This window comes from Myiozetetes cayanensis, unplaced genomic scaffold (genome assembly GCF_022539395.1).
Source record: "Myiozetetes cayanensis isolate MyiCay16 unplaced genomic scaffold, myiCay2020 scf5-8, whole genome shotgun sequence".
In the NCBI taxonomy this organism is placed as follows: Eukaryota; Metazoa; Chordata; class Aves; order Passeriformes; family Tyrannidae; genus Myiozetetes; species Myiozetetes cayanensis.
The window spans coordinates 40,376,332-40,395,594 of NW_026087742.1; the positions used below are offsets into that span (position 1 = coordinate 40,376,332).

At 39.6% G+C, this 19,263-nt stretch overlaps 1 protein-coding gene across 4 annotated transcripts in view; it reads right to left on the minus strand.

The window, feature by feature from the left end:
- Positions 1-350: 350 nt before the first annotated feature.
- PDGFD (platelet derived growth factor D) overlaps positions 351-19,263 on the minus strand; it is a 144,627-nt gene continuing 125,714 nt past the window's right edge. For all 4 annotated transcript variants that reach the window (XM_050333065.1, XM_050333064.1, XM_050333063.1 and 1 more), the window contains 2 exons: positions 15,172-15,386; positions 351-3,923 (listed from right to left, as the gene is read on the minus strand). In XM_050333065.1, the coding sequence (XP_050189022.1) occupies positions 3,789-3,923; positions 15,172-15,386 (350 nt within the window). In that variant the 3' untranslated portion in view covers positions 351-3,788. The remainder of the gene's footprint in view (positions 3,924-15,171; positions 15,387-19,263) is intronic.

The following is a 19,263-nucleotide window of genomic DNA, read 5'->3' on the forward strand; positions in this document are numbered from 1 at the left end:
GCTACAGTAAGACAAGTGAGGACATCTATCCTGCAGCCCAGCCAAGTCTGCGGGGGCTGGAGAGCAGCACCAAAAATGGGTGTGCACCCTAATCCGGTTACAAGAAATGCTGTGCTGCTGTCATACTGCTGCTGCTTCACAAGGAAGCTGCCAGCTCTGCCAGCTCAGGGGCTCAAACTTGATTATCCCAAAATTGCACTTTGGTCCTTCCCTGATGCTCCTGGGAATGACTACTAAAATTCAAAAGGAAATCTTGTGAGTAAGGATGGTGTCATGTTGTGGAAATGTCTTTCAGTAAATCACAGGTTTTGATTCATCTGAATTATGAAAAATCACTCAGAGTATTTTCTTTCAAAAGCAGTATTTATTTTTTTCATCAAGATAAGACACATTACATACTGCATAAAGTAAAAAGTACTGCTAGGAAAGCTGCATTTAACTGAGATAACAAAAAAAAAAATACATAGATTGCACTTGAGAAAGTAGGATCCTTCCCAGAAGAATATAGTAAATAAAAAGCTAACAAGTGGTTTGAAATTAGGATTCTTTCTGAATTGCCTTTGAAAATATATTTATTTTGGAGAGTTCCAATTCCACCAACAAAACTGAACCAGATTAGGTTTCTTAACAGCTTTGCTCTTTAGGTTAAAATAGGATGTAAACAACATAATTATTACATGGACAAAAGAAGGGGAAAAAGTATGGAGAAGCACCTCTGCAATTTCTGCTAATAAATAAAAAGAAAAAAATTGCTGGTATCTGGTTTCACCAGGGTCACTGAAGCTCAGGGCTAGGTTCTGTGGATTTTTTCTTAGTTCACATGTATGTTATCAAACCTACGCTGCAAAACAAAGCCCATCCTTGACCCTCCTGCAGTGGTTGGGAGCACACTGTCTGTATGGCAGCTTGAAGCAGTGAATGGTTCCATTCATTACTAAGTGTCCCAGGAGTAATACTTTAAATTTTGCGACAAGCTTAGCCTATATCTGAGAAAGTAAACCCATCATTAAGTAGGAGGATTTTTTTACCTTTATCTGAATTTTTCTGCTGGACTCTGGCATCTACTGATGCCTTTATCTAATTCACTTAGCTGAACTATCAGCTGTTCAGTCTTTAAAAAGAAATTCCTTTTAAAAGGAATTTTCATAGTATCTACCTCTGTGTATCACTTACGTCCAAATCAGATTTCTAACCTTTCTATACAACCAAAAGAGAAAGAAAAGCTCCACACTGGGCTATTTCAACCTTGGGGCTAAGGCACACTATGGGAGAGCTTCTCCCAAATGCCTGTAGGGGTAACTCAGGCTCCCAGACGTGGCTGGATCCCCCAGATTAGGAGGCATAAACACCCCTCGCAACACGTGGCTGTTGGGGTGGGACTGGGCGAGCAGGCAGTGGTGTGTGGGACACGCCTGGCGCAGTGGGTGCTGCTGCACAGCTTTCCCTTGGGGGGTGTGAATTAAGGACCACTCAGAGCACAAAGCCTCGTGAAACTGATGTTTCCTACAACCAATGCTAACTAGGAAGTAAGGCATAATTCAGTCAGAGATATACATTGGAGTGCAACTATCTCAAAAACAATCCGTACTGCCAAGGTCTCGCATGCAAATTTCTTCCAAACTTAGCTAAAAATTATGGAAGGGCCAGGTCAATCTTGTTATTAAGCCAGAGACAGAAAAAGAATTAGATGTTCTTTAAATAGCCCTGAACTACAAAATAAAGCTGGTAATCTTTGGTTACAGGACTTTTCTTTTAATGTGAATTGCTTTGAAAAATGATGAATCACTTCCCAAGTAAGCATTCAGGACCATTTTTAAATAGACATCTGGGAGCCAGAGAGGAAAAATTAATATAAATAACAAACCCCCAAACTTTCTGAATCTCAAAGGCTAAAGTACAAGAAAGAAAGTAACACAACACTTCTAAGGGATCTTTCAGCAAAGTTTTGCTAAAATTATAAAAAATCACTTAAAAAATACTTGAGCTGATGAAGAGGGCAAGTCAGAACATTAGAGCGCTTTTGTAACGAATCTGTTGAGTGTTAAAACATACTGGTTTGAAAGCCTTATATTATATTATTTTATAGCACATGCCAGTTTCCACTAATTATAACTCACTACTGTCAAACTACTTCACTCTTTCAGTGAGACAGAAAGATGAGACAACATGGATGATTTGATGCAGCCTATGTCTACTATTAAATATAAACCCTCAGCCATTAAACGTGCCACCCTATTCACTCCATTACATTCGTGATCAAAACTCCAATTCTTCACCAGACCTAAATCTGCCTGTGTTTTTGCACTTTTGGAGCAGCATTTAAAAATCCTTAAAGCTAGTTTAGAAGGATTTTTTTTTTCCTTTTTCAGTTAGAGCACTTTCATAATATTTTAAAAACCATAGGAAGTTATGCTGCAGCTTTTAAAGTGCTAATTTTATTATGAGGTGCTGTTTAATAGTACTCTTCTGGAAATTAACAAATTATGCACATTTTCCATGACAGACAGACGTTGCTTAATGAGTTAATGTGCTTCAGAAGAATGCAGTCAAAAAGAAATTCACTGTCAACAGTTTAACCATGGCAATACACAGAGCTGGAATGAGACAACTAACCTCAGATAACTAAGATTAATGCATTTATGACAAAGTTATAATAATCCATATTTCAAACAAACAAACAAACAAACCCCAAACCAAATAATGATAATTAAATCTCAAACACAGTTTTGTTTCCCAGTAACACAACTGCAAAACAAATCAATATTTTCAACAAACAAGTGCCCTATCTTCGCCTCCTTCATGGGAAAATATGGCACTCCTTGAGCTGCTGTGAAGAGGATACAAGGGGAGGGGCTGTCTCTCCCTTTTTGTTTAGAGGGGACTCCTCCTGGGCAACTGTGGGCCAAACTGGGCAAGGGGCAGGAGTCCAGACTAGGTAAGTAGTGACCAGAATCAGTCCCAGCCTAGAGGGATTCATCTGGGGACTGGGTGGGAGCCCCCTCTTGCAGAAGCACCTGGGCAATGGCTCCCATGGAGTAACCAAGGGAAAAGTATCAGCCTCTGCACCCCTCTCCCATGATCAGTGTCCTGGCTTATGCAAAGCATCTACTAATTTCAGCACATGATTTGCTCGAGTACAAACAGTGAGATTTGACTTTACTGGTGTGTTATTTCCTGTAGTGATGGATTTTCTGCATTCTGTCTCACTCTGTTGGGCCAGAATGCTGGGAAGTTCCCTCTGAGAGTGGGGCAAATAATTTTGCACTTATACAGGCTCAAATTCTCTCTTCATTTATACCCACAAACCCCTACTGACTATCAGGAGAGCTGAGGAGGTAGAAATGACAGCAGAATTTGAGTGTAGGAACTGGTGAGTGAGAAACAAACACAAAGCTATTTCATGGCCAGCTACCACAAATACCTATGCACCTGGTGTTTAATTTCAGTGGGCATTGTGTGCGTAAGGACTGCAATTTAGCTTTTAAAATCTCAACCCTCAGACTCTATCTGCAGATAACCATAATATTATATTCTTGGATGCTGATACATAAATCTATGATATACCTGTTTAGTTGCCATGGCACTAATCAGCATAGCTATGCTGAAACACAGAGATCATGTTTGCTAATTGCAAAGGCAGGCTAGTAGCAAATTTCAAATGATAGTGAGTAAAGGTCCTCAGAGCAATCCTGCTTAAAAGTAAACATTCCAGTAAGATGTAATTAGTGTGTCTTGGTTTCTTTTCGTTTCTTTCTTCCTCTCACTTTTTTTAAATTTTTTTTTTGTTTTTATCGGGGTGGTCTTGAACTGCAGATACAATCACAACGGTCATGGTGATCCAGCTGTATATCAACTAAGGCCATGTTGTTCCTGATTCTGCCTTTTCTTCTGGTATGCCCAGCCTCAGGGATGAATTTCAGCACCTGGGAGGATCAACAGAAATGCATTGATTAGAAAACACTGTTGGAGAACTGAGGATGAGAATGTTGGGGCACTGAGGGCACCAACAGTTCTTAATGGCCCTGACCACCATGAATTTGGACACATTTTTGTTTTACTTCCAGATTTTTCTTTGCACTGTTTGACATCTTGCTGTACTGTTTGACCTGGACCTTTGGCAGACTGGATTATTTCCTACATCAGGTATCTTTATACCACGCAGTCTCCTAACTACGTCCACAGTTGCTCCTTTGCATGTGAATTGTCAAGCATATTTCATTTGGCTTGTCTTTGCAGTCCCATACATATTTGAATTGCTCTGCCCCTTCTCTCTCTTGTATAATATTTCTCCTCTAAAGAACAAGTAATGTTTTTTTGTGCAATTTGAAATTTCTGAAGCACATATCATTAGAATTGGCTCAAAAATGAAATACTTGTGGAAGGCAAAAGGAGATGAGGTAGCTTGCACAAAATATGTGCCAGATCCCATCAAATTTCTGTGGAATCTGACTTCTGTGGGCTTACCTTAAAAATCTCTGCCTCAACCTAAATGATTTCTGAAGAATTTACTGCAAATAATCTTAAACAAACAAGTGAAATTATTTCCTAGGTAAGTATACATCATACAAGAGGCTTCTGAAAAAATTCTAGCTAGGCAAGATAGAGACCACTAAGAAATGAGGTTGTACATCATAAAAAAAAGAGAAAAATAAGAAAGAGGTACAAGTTGCAACCAAAAAAATCTCATTTGAGTATAAGGAAGAAAATGCTGAGAGTGCTTAAACATTATAGCAGGTTGTCTAGAGAGGCTGCAGAAACCTGGAAGACAATCAAAATTAACAGAATGAGACCTGAGCAATCTCATCTAGCTTGTAAATTCTCCCTGCTTGTTATGAGAGATTGGGCTAGATGACCCTCACAGATGCCTTCCAACCCATATTATTATATGAACCTATGATTCCCTAAAAATGATCTTGTGCATATGTGCATAAGAGCCATAATGTTGCATCCTATCTAATCTTCTGTGGTGGTGTATGTAAAGGATGGACTGGAAAAGCTGAGGATGGTGGTTTGCAGGGGAATGCTTTGTGAGCCCACCACTGGAGGCTGAGTTGCTGTGTAGGAGATCATACCCACACTAGCATGGGGGCACAGGTTGAGAGGAGAAAATCTGTTTTGTTTCATTGGTTTGCTGTTCATGGCCTACAGTAGTTTAACCAAAAAGATATTAATTTATTATTTCAATCCTGAAGCTTAAATACTAGTTTGGATTAGGCACAATGAATGAGTTAAGATTTAGAACACCTTAAATCTCCTACAGCATTTTTCTTCTCAAATCTCACAGCACATTGCCCAGAAAGATATGCATAATTATCAAACTTGCATAGATGGAGAATCTGAAACTGATTTGCTTGAGGCTCTGAAACACATCAGTAGAAAAACTACCAGTCTTTTAGCATTACCAGGTCTTTTCCATTTTGAAATCACTTACTGATGGGGAGCAGAACATGAAGATAGCCAGGCTACAGCTCCACAGCTGGCAGTAAGTCAGTGGGCAGGCTCTGCTCAGTGTGGCCTCAAGCCTTTTAGTCCAGAAACCATGCACTGGTAAGGTACTAGAGCTAGCATGTCTCACCTTTTGGCAGGCTGATGTGACTCATGCTAGCTTGGCCAAGTGACTGCTAGATCAGCTAGATTTATTTTTCGTGTTCAAAAGATGGAGAGACATCTGTTAAGTGTATGATGTGCCAAAGTCACTGGACAAGTGTGCAGAGGGACCTAGACATCTCTAACACCTCAATCACTGAAACACCCACTCTTCTGCCCTAAATAACAGGTCCCCTAACTAACAGATCATACTGTTACTCAACAACCTTCTTTTTTTTTTTTTTTAATACAGTGTACTTTCTGTACTTTGAGATTGTAACACCATACAAGCATTGAGATGGTTTGGAAAGGACAGAGACTGTATACCAGATTAACAAAGTATTAGTCATTAACAGTATTATATATAAAACAAATTATATATTTTCAACAGAATTAGAAAGTCCCCAAAAGTAAGTGTGAATGACTTGTGAAAGGATAACCACAGATGCTGTGCAGAGTGGTTGGGGAAGGGCAGACAGGTTAGCAACCTTTGGGATGATACCATTCCTTCTCTACCATTAATGTCTTGAGGCTAGAAAAGTCATGGGATATAACGAAAGTGATTAGCACTGAACACAGTCTATTATTTTGTCCTCCCTTTTGTGATAAAATTTATATTTAGCCTATGTAATACTGAGAGGAAGGACTGTGCCTAGGCAAGGTATAGATGTGCTACTTTACTGTGTTGGGAAAATAGAATTACTTTTCCCTCTTAGAAATACAGAGACATGTAATTTTTAATTTTGTTTAAGCAACAAAAATATAGTCTGTTTCAATTGATTCAAACATTGACTGCATCGATATATGCAATAAATCCTGATGGACAGTAGGACAATTTGCTGTACCACACAGTCACCCAAAACACAAAGGAATTGAACCCAATCAGGTTGCTGCAATTATTACAGAGATAAAAGTAGACCACAGCTTCGAAAAAGCTTTTCTAAAGAAAACATACTTTAAAAATTGAGTACAGATGCTGACACTGAACTCATGATAAAATTCCTTATTTAAAGAAGCATTTCAGCAAAATCTGACAAATCCAGATGACTGGCACTTTGCAAGGTCATGGGTAGCTAGACCTGATTTTTCCAATTGAGAGCAAATGAAAGTAGGCAATGGGATGAGAGCAAAGATGTGGACTGTATTTAAGTTAATAGACCATCTGACAGATTGGGGACTTTCTCTGTGTTTTTTATTAAGAAGCATGAGCACAGTATATGGGCTTTGCTGATAAGAAAATGAACTGTCAGACACTTCACCAGACAGGAAAGCAGTGATTGAACACAGCTGAAATTAGAGAATCATAGAATCGTTTAGGTTGGAAGAGACCACTGAGATCATGAGGTCCAACCATTAACCCAGCACTGTCAAGTCAACCACTAAATTGTGTCCCCTAATGCCACATCCACATGCTTTTTGAACACATCCAGGAATGGTGACCACTTCCCTGGGCAGCCTGTTTCAATGTTTGACCATCCTTTCAGTGAAGAAATTTTCCCTAATATCCTATCTAAACCTCCTCTGGTGCAACTTGAGGCCATTTACTCTTGTCCTGTCACTTGTTACCGGTGAGAAGAGACCAATCCCTACCTGGCTACAACCTCCTTTCATGTAGCTGTAGAGAGTGATAAGGTTCCCCCCTGAGCCTCCTTTTCTTCAGGATAAATAACTCCAGCTCCCTCAGCTGCTCCTCATAAGACTTGTGCTCCAGACCCTTCACCAGTGTTACTGCCCTTCTCTGGACTTGCTCCAGTACTTCAATGTCTTTCTTGTAGTGAGGGGCCCAGAATTTAACACAGGATTCAAGATGTGGCCTCACCAGTGCTGAGTACAGGGGGACAATCATTGCCCTGCTCCTGCTGACCACACTACTGCTGATACAGGCCAGGATGTCATTGGCCTTCTTGGCCACCTTGGAACACTGTTGGCTCATGTTCAGCTGCTGTTGACCAACATACCCAGCTCTTTTCCCTCCGGGCAGCTTTCCAGACACTCTGCTCCCAGCCTGTAGCACTGCCTGGGGTTGTTGTGACCTGAGTGCAGGACCTGAGGTTTCCAGCCTGTTTGAGGGTTGCCTTTCCAGGAGGTGTACAGTACCAATTTGGGTCAAGTCTCTGGGGGCAGCAGGGTGCTCTCCAGTGTCCTGTGGAGTACAGGAGGTCAGGGCTGACGGTCCCTATCATTTCGACAGGTCTGTAAGAACACTTCAAGATCAGGGGCTGAGGAGAGCAGAGTGGCGATGACTGCCAGGAAAAGGACCCAGCTGGAGACAACCTGTTCACCCTGACCCATACCTGGCATGTCTCCAGTAGAAGCCACAACAAAGCAGTGACTCCAGAGAATGAATCCTCTAAAACAGCTACCTCTTGTGGGTCTATCTTTGGTAACTAGGAAAGGGGTCCAAAGCTTAGACTCGCAGCTTTAGATGGGCAGGGCCAGATGAGGTGAACCCTCCTTTCAGCATTTGCTGATGGTCCTAACCAGGTATCATTGACCTTTGAAATCAGGCAACATTTAGCCATGACAATCCATGATGGCTGACTTGTGTTGTACTAAAAACCAAAGACTGATAGGAAACACAGTCAACACTTTAAAAAAAGAGGGGGTATCCAGTTCCTCATAGTAATTTTTTACTTAAAATACTTAACTTATTAGGAAAATAGTGATACTCTTTTTTAAATTCTTAACCAGTAGTTTAAACACCAATGGAAACATCAAGCCTGACTCAAAATTCAGGGTTTTTTCTTTCTCCTTAGCTTAAGAAGACCACAGGTATTCAATAACATGACTATGGCTTACCAAATATCTAATTAGCTTCATATTCCAGTGACAGAAGATGGTGAACAACTCTGGACACTATTTTAGATAGCAAAACTTGTACTTTGCAGAACTTATTTTAAAATTCTGCTATGCAGCATTATCTAATCTCCTTCTGCACATCTAAAAATACCATCATTCTAGCATGCAAACCAAATTATATTTGTCTGAGATTCATGAAAGAGGAAGCATCAAAAGTGCAAAACATTCATCACAGATCCAAGTTCTGATAGACATAAAAAATCTTACTCTGCAATTTTTGAAAGTTATCTAATCCAAAGGTCACATACAGTTTAGCTGTGCTTTGAGTATAAGAAACCAAGCATTATGGGAATGTGATTCATAACTTAGCATAAGGACCTTTAGGAGGAACAGAGCCTAAAACAATGACAGACCCAAAGATACATTCTTTCTTACCAGAGATAATTACAGAGTTGGTTTGCTGATCAGTGGTAGCATGCAAACTAAAGGATTATTAAATGTAGATGGGGATTATTACTTCTATTTTTTTTAATTTATATGAATACAAAACATCTGTTTTTAATACAACAAAGATGGGACAACATTAACTGGCTTATAGTGAGGTATCTGAATCAATTGCTAAAGCTATGATGTTTTTGACATATGTGACACCAACAAGACCCTCAGTTTTGGTGATCTTGTCAGGAATTATGCATGCATTATGCTCCAGCTGCTTCATCACTAACCAGATACAGGTGTTCCTCCTTCACAAGTTGCCTGTCTGTCCTAACATGTATCACAGGATGTCTCACTTGCTTAACTTCCAGATGTCAACCCAAGAACTTTCATTTTCATCTAGCAAAAATTGAACCTTTTTTCTCTCACTGCAGTTCTGTGCTCTCTCTGCTCGTCCCATGACCTAGCAGTCATTTCTGACTAATTCTGTTTCCTTGCATTTGCATTCCAAATAAATCCCATTGCTGCTTCTTGTATAATATTCTACGAATCAACTCTTTTGTCAGGCTAATTCTGTGCTTTTATTACCATAACAACCTTTTATGTCCTTTATACATGTACCATCAACTCCAGGACATACAACAATCAGACCATATTCCTTGCACACTGCTTTGATGATTCTAGCTCTTTTTAATCCCTTAGCAAATTCCCTTTGTTGTGTCAGCAGCATTTGGATCATTTTTTGACCAGTTATCTTATGTTTCCCTGTGTAAGGACAGAGTGAGAATTGTTGTCTGCTCTCTCAAGTGCCTCCTTAAGGTTTGCGTCTCATAAAGGAAAAACAAAAAAAAAACAAAACAAAAAACAACAACAACAACAAAAAGCCCCCACAACACCAAATTGTATTAGTTACATTTCTTAACTCCATTGTAGCAACTCTTCTGTCTTACTGAAGTTCCATGTTACTTTTTTATTTTCTCTCCTTCTCCCCTGTTCTTTCCTCCTCCCCTATAACATTTCATCTGTCTTGCTTTTTTCTTTATATTGTTGGGTTCAGTTAAAGCTGTTTCTATGCCCCAGCAACTCATGCCAAGATACAGTACTGTGCAGTCTAGGATGCTTGCTGCATCTCTCAGGGCAACCAAAGGTTATGAAATTGCCACCCTAACACTAATCTAAACCTTGTCTCTGAGAATTAATTGAATGAATGTTCTGTGAAGGCACCAGATAAGCTGCAGTAAACATAAAACTAGAATGCAGGCATAATGCTTCAAAAAGGGGCTGTTGAGGGGGTGAGGGAAGAAGCAGCTAACAGACAGTGAAAAACACACCAGTCTTTTCAGGAGAGACAAATAAGTAGATAAAAGATGCAATCAGCTTTCACTACTTTGCTTTTTTCCTTATATGCTTTTTAGCTGTGTTGCTCAGCACTGTGTTTGTAGAGGTTTATGCACTCTGACAAATTCTGGTTGCTACCTTAAGAGCACTTATTCCCTACGGAAACTCATTTCACATCTCATCAGTTACAGCAATGAGATGGGGAAACCGATTTCTTGTTTCTCTGAGGTATACTGCATGATGGCTGGATAAGACAGCTGTAGCTGCAGCTGAACTGAGTTCTGGCCTGAGTTCCCCCACACCTCCTCTGGGCTGAGCGATCTTCAGGTTTAGAGCACACCTCTCTTTGAAGAGCAGCTCCAGGCACTTCCAAAGAAATGTGCTGCAATGAAAAACATGCTTTCTTTTCAAGTCTCCTTTAGAAAGTTAAGACAGTAGTAGACCTGAGCATTTGATTAAGGTGTGCTGCATCCATTTCCCTGTGTTGCTTTAATCTTTCCCTTGCAGGAAACCCTACAACATAATTCAATATCACTTATGGTAGACTGTGCCCGGGAGACATTTTCAGACACTGCCAGGACTTGGCTTGTTTGGTTTGAACGGTCTGTGACATTGTGTGGTAAGTCACGAGTCTTCACCCAGAGTATTTTCTCTGGTCTCAAGCAAACCCAGAAGCCATGGAAAACCACAGAGCATGCCAAGACTCCTGCAAAACAAAACAAAACAAAACAAGCCCCAAAAGCCCCCACCTATAAAACTATCTGTTTACCCACGTTATGAACCTCTTTATTTCTGGAAACAAGAGTATTTTGGTAAAGTCATGGCAAACTTCCACGCTATAAAAAAGACTTAAGATCTCATGATTAACATTTCCCAGGGCAATAAAAAAGCGCTACCCCTTACTGCGGCATTCTCATGTTCCATTTTCCCTGCTGTTGCATCACTTCTTACAATTGGACATGATAGAAGAGTTCTGCACGTTCCATCCAGGGAACAGGAGCAGCACTCTTAGCTTGGGGAAATCGAAGGCTACATGTGATAGCTATTAGTCCTGAGAGGCTAGGCTGGGAGTGTGATGAGTACAGTGTGAGACTTTGAGCAGGAACTAAGGGGGAACTAAAAAACATTAAAAGCATAAGGAGAATATAACTTTGGAATCTCTCTGCACTAGAAGCCTACCTGTCAACAAACACTGGACTTAAGCGTCCTCACAGCTGGCAGCATGCAATACTGGCTACACAGCCAAAAAGGAGCCCATCCCTTCTGGAAAATTTGCCTGCCTATCTTTCTCACCCAGAAATACTGGGTAGCTCAGAAATTCCGCTCAACTTTTAAGTGATCTCCAGACACATTTTTACTTTTGAGGACAAGCATATTCATGTGCAGGACAAACACCTCTTATGGGTTCAGGAGCTCAGTAGATGGAGCCCCAGAATAGTGGTTAGGGAAAATCAGCCTGGCAAGAGAAGGGATCTGGGATCTGCAGGACTCAGTTTCAGCTACTACAAACACCTGCTTTGCTCCACTACCTAATACTTCTTTCTGGTGTCTTCTGGCCATTGTTCTCCTGCAGCAGTAGGCAGAGGTTTTTAACCAAATTAACAGTGCTAGGAATTTCATAAAGTGTGAAGCTCTGTCCCTCATTATGCAACTAAAGGCTCTTTGGTTAAGGTTAATAGGTTTCAGATTGGCTTTTAAGAGAGTAAACTGCTTCCATGGTTCTAAAACTGATATGCTGAGAGGCCTCTCCTCAGTGCCTTTACTGCCAGATATTTAGTAAAATTAGAGTTAAGTGTCAAAGGATAATAAGAATAAAACTGATTAACTATGCATGCCTAATAATAATAATAGAGTGGAAAACATTTTGGCCTAAAATTAACGGACACAGCTTTAGTATGTGATACATGAATTTATCTGCATGACTTCCACTCGCATTAATGGGAGACACTTGGCTAAATTTCTGCTCAGTGAGCTGCTAATTCATCCCTAAGGGATAAAGTTTAAATTTAAACTTACAAAGGCCATTTAATGTTAAAGATGAAACACTGTCTCGAATTCATACAGTTTTCAGAGAAAAAAAGGAGTAGGGAAATAAATTAGCAGTGATGTATTAGTGTGAATGTTAAATTTCCTGAATTTAGTGATTAGTTTGGTGCGGTCATAAGTCATAACATCCTGGTTCTGAGCAATACCTGGCTAGTGTGATATTCTGGTGTCCCAGCACCAGCAGCTTCCAAACACCTTATAACAAGTGTTTGATAAGATGTTTTTAATTAGCATTTTTCTTCTAGCTGCTGTCAACAGGTGGCTTAAATTCTGATACAGGTGTAGCCCAGGATTCCTTAGTTTATATTTTACTTCTAGTTCTTTCAGAACCCTTCTGAATTATGCACAGCTCATATTTAAGTATTGAAATTCCATAAAGATTTACTGTGAAAAAAATACCATGTCTTTTTTCCATTTCAAGTTAGTTTCCTTTCCATCTCTCGTTTTTTTCTTAAGATCTGATTTTCCTTTAGCTAGTATTTACTGTTTTCCATCTTTCACTGTGTCCTCTCTTATTCTGAGTTATGTTTCTAAATTATATTATCCAAAACTTTTGAACCATTTTCCTTACAAATGTCTTTGATCTGTATCTTCCCCTATATCTCTCTTGATGAATGTTTACTGCTTCTATATAACTTTTCTTGTCCTGTCTGTACCATTATATGCACCAATGGTCAAAACCCAGTATAAGTACCCCACCAATTTATCCAGGTCACAATATTTGCTGTGTTATTACCCCTTCATCTCCATTCCTGCAGAGGACTGCCACTTGTCTTTTTCCTATCACTGCACTAAACAGCGGTTTTCCTGAAGGTCTTCACAGTGACTCACTACTCAACTTTTAGCATAACTTCTACCCCTCATTTCTTCCTACTCCCTTCAGACACCCAGTGTTATATGAAGAGATAGTTTAGACCATTCGTCCTAATGCTTGCTGCCTTTATAACCAGCATTTACAAGTAGTTACACAGGCCTTCTGAAATTCCTCACAGCTTTCTCTGCTGTTACAGTGTTATCTCCTGTGCTAGCTGTCATTTTTGCCACCTCTCTGTTTACCTCCATTCAGATTGATCATACATGAAATAACACTTAGTCTTTGTGCTGGGGGCACCTCAGATAGCCATTTCCTATTTAGAAAATTGCTCATCTCTTCCACCGCTTTGCTCTTTATCTTTTAACCAGTTTCTAATCCATGTCTGATCGTGTCTGGTTGTTCGCTCACTGAAGGAGTTTCCAGGCCTTTTAGCATTCTTGTTGTAGTGCTCTATAAATATTTATTCATATTTAAGGCATTCCGAGCTCATTTTATCAGCTCATAGTCATCAAGGTGTCTTAAACCTATTAATTTTTTTTCCAATTAACTTTTCTACCATTGAGATAAGGCTTTCTGCTCTGTAATTACCAGGGTCATCCCCTGTATCTTGCTTAAAATTAAAGAAAATATTAACTGTTCTCTAGTCCTAGCTGGTGTGGAATATGCTGTATGTCACAGTTAATTGTGAGAAAATACCTCTTACCTTGGAAAAGAGTAACCACATTGCTCACAGTGCGGCAAAGGTTGGACCTTCAATGACCTTTTGCTATTGCAGCCCTGGGTCTCTCAAGATAATACCTTAATGTTATGAGTCCACATCACATCCAGGTTTGAAGTCCATAAAGTTTATTTTCACTTGGGACTTAAGCCAAGAAATCAGGCTCTTAACAAGAAATATGTGTCAGAAATTAAGTCAGCATGGCACGCAGCTTCCCTGTGTTCAGACAGTGGAAAGTCTGCTACCAAGTAACTTTCCTAGATACATTCACTGGAGTGAACATTGTTCACGTTTTGATCTGAAAATATCAATTTAGAGACAAGAATATAAAATGCTCTTTCCTTGTGTTTTCCCTCTCTAAATGTGTTCTGAACAGATTAAAAATAAACATAAATGGACATTGTTCCTATGCAAAAATTTTGCCTTCCTAAAAATATTGATGAGTTGGAAAAAAGCTAAGGCTGAATGATTCAGCTGCTTCCTACAGGTAATAAATCTGGAAGGGAAGAGAGTTTGCAAGGCTTAGTTGTAATTTCCAAATGTGTGCATAAGTTTAAAGCAAGAGGAAGTGCAGTCAAATGTCTTAAGGAACACGTATCTCTGCGTTACTAAAAAGAGTATTTCCAGAGGTATATACGTTCACTTTGAATCAGTCCTTTGATGGGAAAAACCAGTCCGATATTAGCTTCATTCTTGCAACAAAATTCACTAGGATGCTGTGGGAGCATCCACTCAGAGGTAGCAAAAGTACTCTCTAACTGCTTCTAAATTAACTTACCCATAAACACCTGCTAATACCCCTTTCTCACACATACATAACCTCCTTCCACTCTGTTCATTCACCACTTTCAAATGCATATCACTAGGTGATGCTGTGGCATTAAAGACATCAATATTAAACATTTAAAATCGGGCCTTCCTGAACATTGACTCGTGTGTGTGTGTGTGTGTCTCTCTCTCTCCATGCCTTACTGCCCTGGAAGGTACAAATGCTGCTCCATGAGGTACCAAGTTGGTATCTTGCATGGACAGCAATAGAGATGCTGTTATCTATGTCTATTTTCCACTTTAAGACTACCTGAACCTGTCTGGAAGCCTAAGCAGATCCTTCATCTCAGGAAGAGCGGTAACCACAGAAGGCATTCACTCAAATACTCTGGTGTCTTTGATATGATGGCATCTTCGCCTATGACCCTTTGCTGTGTCAGTGATTTTTGCCCATTGATTTTTGCGCTGTAGATACAACATGATAATCAATATAAGCATGTTAATATAACATGATATAGCATAATGATAAATAAAATATAATATAGCATGGATCAATATTAACATGATAGTCAACTAACAAGCAGCACACATGGCTCGAAGAGAAGACTTCAGAATCCATGGAAGCAATAAATACCCAAAAGAAGTAACAAAGAAAGAATGAAAATACCTCATGATATTTTTTCACTGTTTTCCCTGACATGCACATGCAAGATTTCCAGTTCGGAGTCCCACAGCCACAGTTTCCTCCACAGCGCTGGACAAGGAGGCAGCGGGGGAAGAAAACTACATTTGTCAGCTTCAGTTCCTCCCTTAAATTGACAGAGTAGTTTCTCGGGGTGCAGCTGTAACGTTTCACATCATCATTCAGTCTGTCCAGGTCAACTGCAATGCAAAAGAAGTTTCATTAGTGAGGTTCTAATGGGACTTTCCTCTGGTTTATACTGCTCCCTAGGTAGTCAATAACACAAAGTTATGGGACATTGTTTGAAAAATAGGTGAAGTGTAGCAGTGATTTCTGAACAGATAAACATAAACCTACCAATTTTAAGTCATTACAGGTGGCCATCCAGGAAGTCATCCTGCTCCCACTGATTCCCATAGCAGAGCTCACACCAACTATAAAGGTGAAGGGAAGGCTTGCAGTAAAATATTGGCCTGGAAGCTGAAGACTAGTTATTTTATTTGCTTTATCACCGATCTGCTGGATCCCTGGGCAAGAGATTCCACCTCTGCTACTCTCCTCCCTTCTCTCTTTACACCTTACTTACATAGATGATAAGATCTATTTTGTTACAGTGGGCATAACTTCCTTTGCTAACTGTAGGCATAAAAAAGGCAAACACTTTAAACAAGACCCTTCCTGTGGTCAGTAGAGAAACTGGGGAGTGATTCATCCCTTTCTCACAAGAGCATTTAGGATAGGCTACATGACTTGCTTTCTCAAGTTACCTGTCTGTATTGTTTATGGATAGAGTTTAGATAACTCACTTTTAGATGGAGAAACCAATCTAAGCAATATTAATTTCAGCTGGAAAATGTTACTATAATAGGCATAAAAATAAATACAATTAAAATTAATGAGGTTCACCGAATACCAGTAGTCGGTTGATGTTTAAGTGCCTGGTATTTCTGTGAGATCTGTCATGTAAACAAGCAGTAAAGCCAGCCATAAAAATAACTTATAGACTATCAACTGTGACTTTAAGTGCTGTTTCTAGCTTTTCCTCATAAAGCTAAAACAAAACAAAAACCCCTTCTATAAGTACATATTCCACAGTTGTAACACAGACAAAAGTAACAAATTTAATGAATTCTATTTCTATAGAAGTTTTTTGATTTCTTTTTCCTTCCTTTTCTGCTTTCTTCTTTCCTTAGGATTCTATCCACCAACTAAGTGTTCAAAAGCTCAATAATTCATTGAGGACTGGAGGACATGTGAACTTGAGTTGAGTTCGACTCCAAACAGTATTTGCTAACAGAAACATCAACAGGAAAAGAGGGATGGCTCAAATGAGAACTGAGATAACAGTATAGTTTTTGTGAACATACCAGATTTTCATGGGCATGTTTAATAGGTCAACATCATCTCTGGTCCTGAGAGCACCTATACTTGTGCTTTAACAAAAATATGTGAAAACTTAGAACAAAGACACTTCATACCTTCTGGGACTCAGTCCTTGTCAACATCGACAAAGTAAATAGTGGAAAAGCTGTGATTTGTAAATATCATGCACCTTTACATTCTGACCTGGAGATATTCACAAGGTAGATAAGCAAGAGGCAAGCGTACATAAATGTCAGGTGTGCTACTGTAGAAAATCATAGCAGATTCACTTTCCTGGCAAGGTGTTATCTCAGTCAATGGGAATTCAGCAGATAAATTGTGATTTTATAGCAATTGTGATACATGTCACCATGAAATCTCAGTGGTTCTCTCCAGAGAGTCAGCGTCTCTCCAAAAGAGGTATAGATCATTCTCCTGATATAAGCACAAAATCAATGGGGCTGGTGGTATACTCATGCAGGGGGAGAAAAAGACACTGGGAATGTCCTTAGCCAGGACTTACAAGTCCAGGGAATATTGATTTCTTTGTTTAAACAGATGGCATTTTTTCCTCCACTGTCATTCTCCAAAGCCACCTCTTCTCACCGCAAGCTCTCAGGCTAATTCTCTTCACAGTGAAGTGTTTCCCACTCCTCTAAACCTTTTCACCAGGACCTTTGCCACCAGCTTTGCTAACTGGTAAAGCAAAGCATTATCTGGCTACTATTCATTTCAGCCAACTGATGTGAGGGAAAAATCTCCCAAAGGAAGAATAGGGCTCAAAAATTTCTGTCTTTATGATTAATGAGCTTTCTTGAGGGGAAAGCCTGGATCATCCACACTTTAACACTACAGCAATCCAGGGGGATGGATACCAATATGAGCAGACTCCTATTGGGCAGTCCAGGCTGACCATGGACTATGATAGCATTTGCTGATGGTACTGATAGAGTTAGAATAAAATGCTCAAAGGCTTAATTTAGACTTAAGTCAGCTGAGGTAACATAGGAAACAAGGCTTTCAGTAACAAACTGGTCAGTAAAGAGGGCCTGTGAACCAACATCTGTGTCCAGAAGACAATTGGGGGACTGAATAAATTTTACTCTGTCACAGATGACATTTCCCCTCAGGCTCAACACTCCTCCTTCCTGCATTGAGCTAATGCCTATTAGCACTGTTGTATTAGCAAAACAGAACTGAGTCCTTGTAGTGAGACTGGCAGAGAGGCAAAGCACTGGCATGTAAAGGACCTGCATGAGGGGGGCTTTCCTACAGCGAGCATACTATATCCATCACTGTGTTACACTTCTAGCCTTAATACTTAACTGCTCAATTTAAATGGCAAGGGTTAACCTGGCAAAGGGCTTTCACTGGAAGGAAGGCTTTGCTCACTGCCTTCAAATGCCTATTTTGATGACTTTCAGAAGTCTTTGCAGCGTCTCTTAGGCTGTAGCTGACTCAGGACTGTGGGGAGCTGTTGATTTGCTCGAAGCATAGGAGCCAATAATTAGCATAATTTTCTTTCTCTATGCAGTAGAAAGGAATAAGCAGCTTTCAATGAGGGCTCAAAACTTTCTCTGTGTACACTCTTCAGGTACTCTGAAATCAAGCAGTAGCAATATGCATTTTATTCAGTGTATTTTTTCTGTTTTTGAAAAACTTATGGGAAAATTTCCAATGCAAAATTGCATGAATTCTCCTTTTATTATCTATTCAGGGTATTCTGATCCTGATTATTATCAGTTTTTGGGACCACCAAATCCCTGAGTTATCAGTTAAAATGTGAATTCTCTGCACTTTGCTGTATTTTAGGTATCAGAGTCCAGCTTAAAATGGACAAATACAATAGCAGAAAGATCTTATTTTAGTGATGTTGAAAACATGAAAATAAATAACTCCAAGCAGAGAAGAAAAACCTAAATAAACACCTTAGGACATATACAAGTCATTCTCTATTAAAATTCATTTGGAGGTAAACACCTATACCTACATGCTTTATTACTCTGCTCTACAGAACTCCAGTGCTTCGTGGGATAAGGTGAGCATGCATACTCTGTGAACAACGTATACTGTACTCTGGTTGCATCATACTAACACACCAGAACAATTTCCATTGCCTAATTAGCTTTAGATAACACTTTATTGCCCCCTAACAAAAGAATACATTTTATTCTGAACAACTCTCTCTGCTGAAAGCTTCAATATGCATTTTTCCCTGTCTGGAGCCAGTCCATTTCCTCATCCATATAACAATGAGATTTTACAGTACAGTCAGTTTCATGCATCACTTCACTGCTGTGACTAAAATGTAACCGAGCCTCAGTGTGAATGGTGTGAAATCCAGCTGCTTTACTTATCAAGGACTGAAACCACTGGAGTCCTTAATTTAAAACTAGAACTAAAAGGTTCTTTAGACTGGATGCAAATAACTTCCAAGTATTATTACAGAATGTCTGCATCAGAGATTTAACTTAAAGGTAAAGCAGACATAAAGAGATGCATTGGAGCACCAAGCTGGATGGATACTTGGGGTCCAGTGTTTGCCCCTCCTTCCCCTTAAATCCTATGCTTAAAACCAACCTCATTTCACATAGCTCTATGGCATGTGTTTATCTTGAAATGTTGATCTTAATCAGAGGTAAAATCACAGACTGCAGCTAATACCATGCTTTATTCAGAAAAAGACAGGCCCTATAGACTGAGGAGAAAACCTGT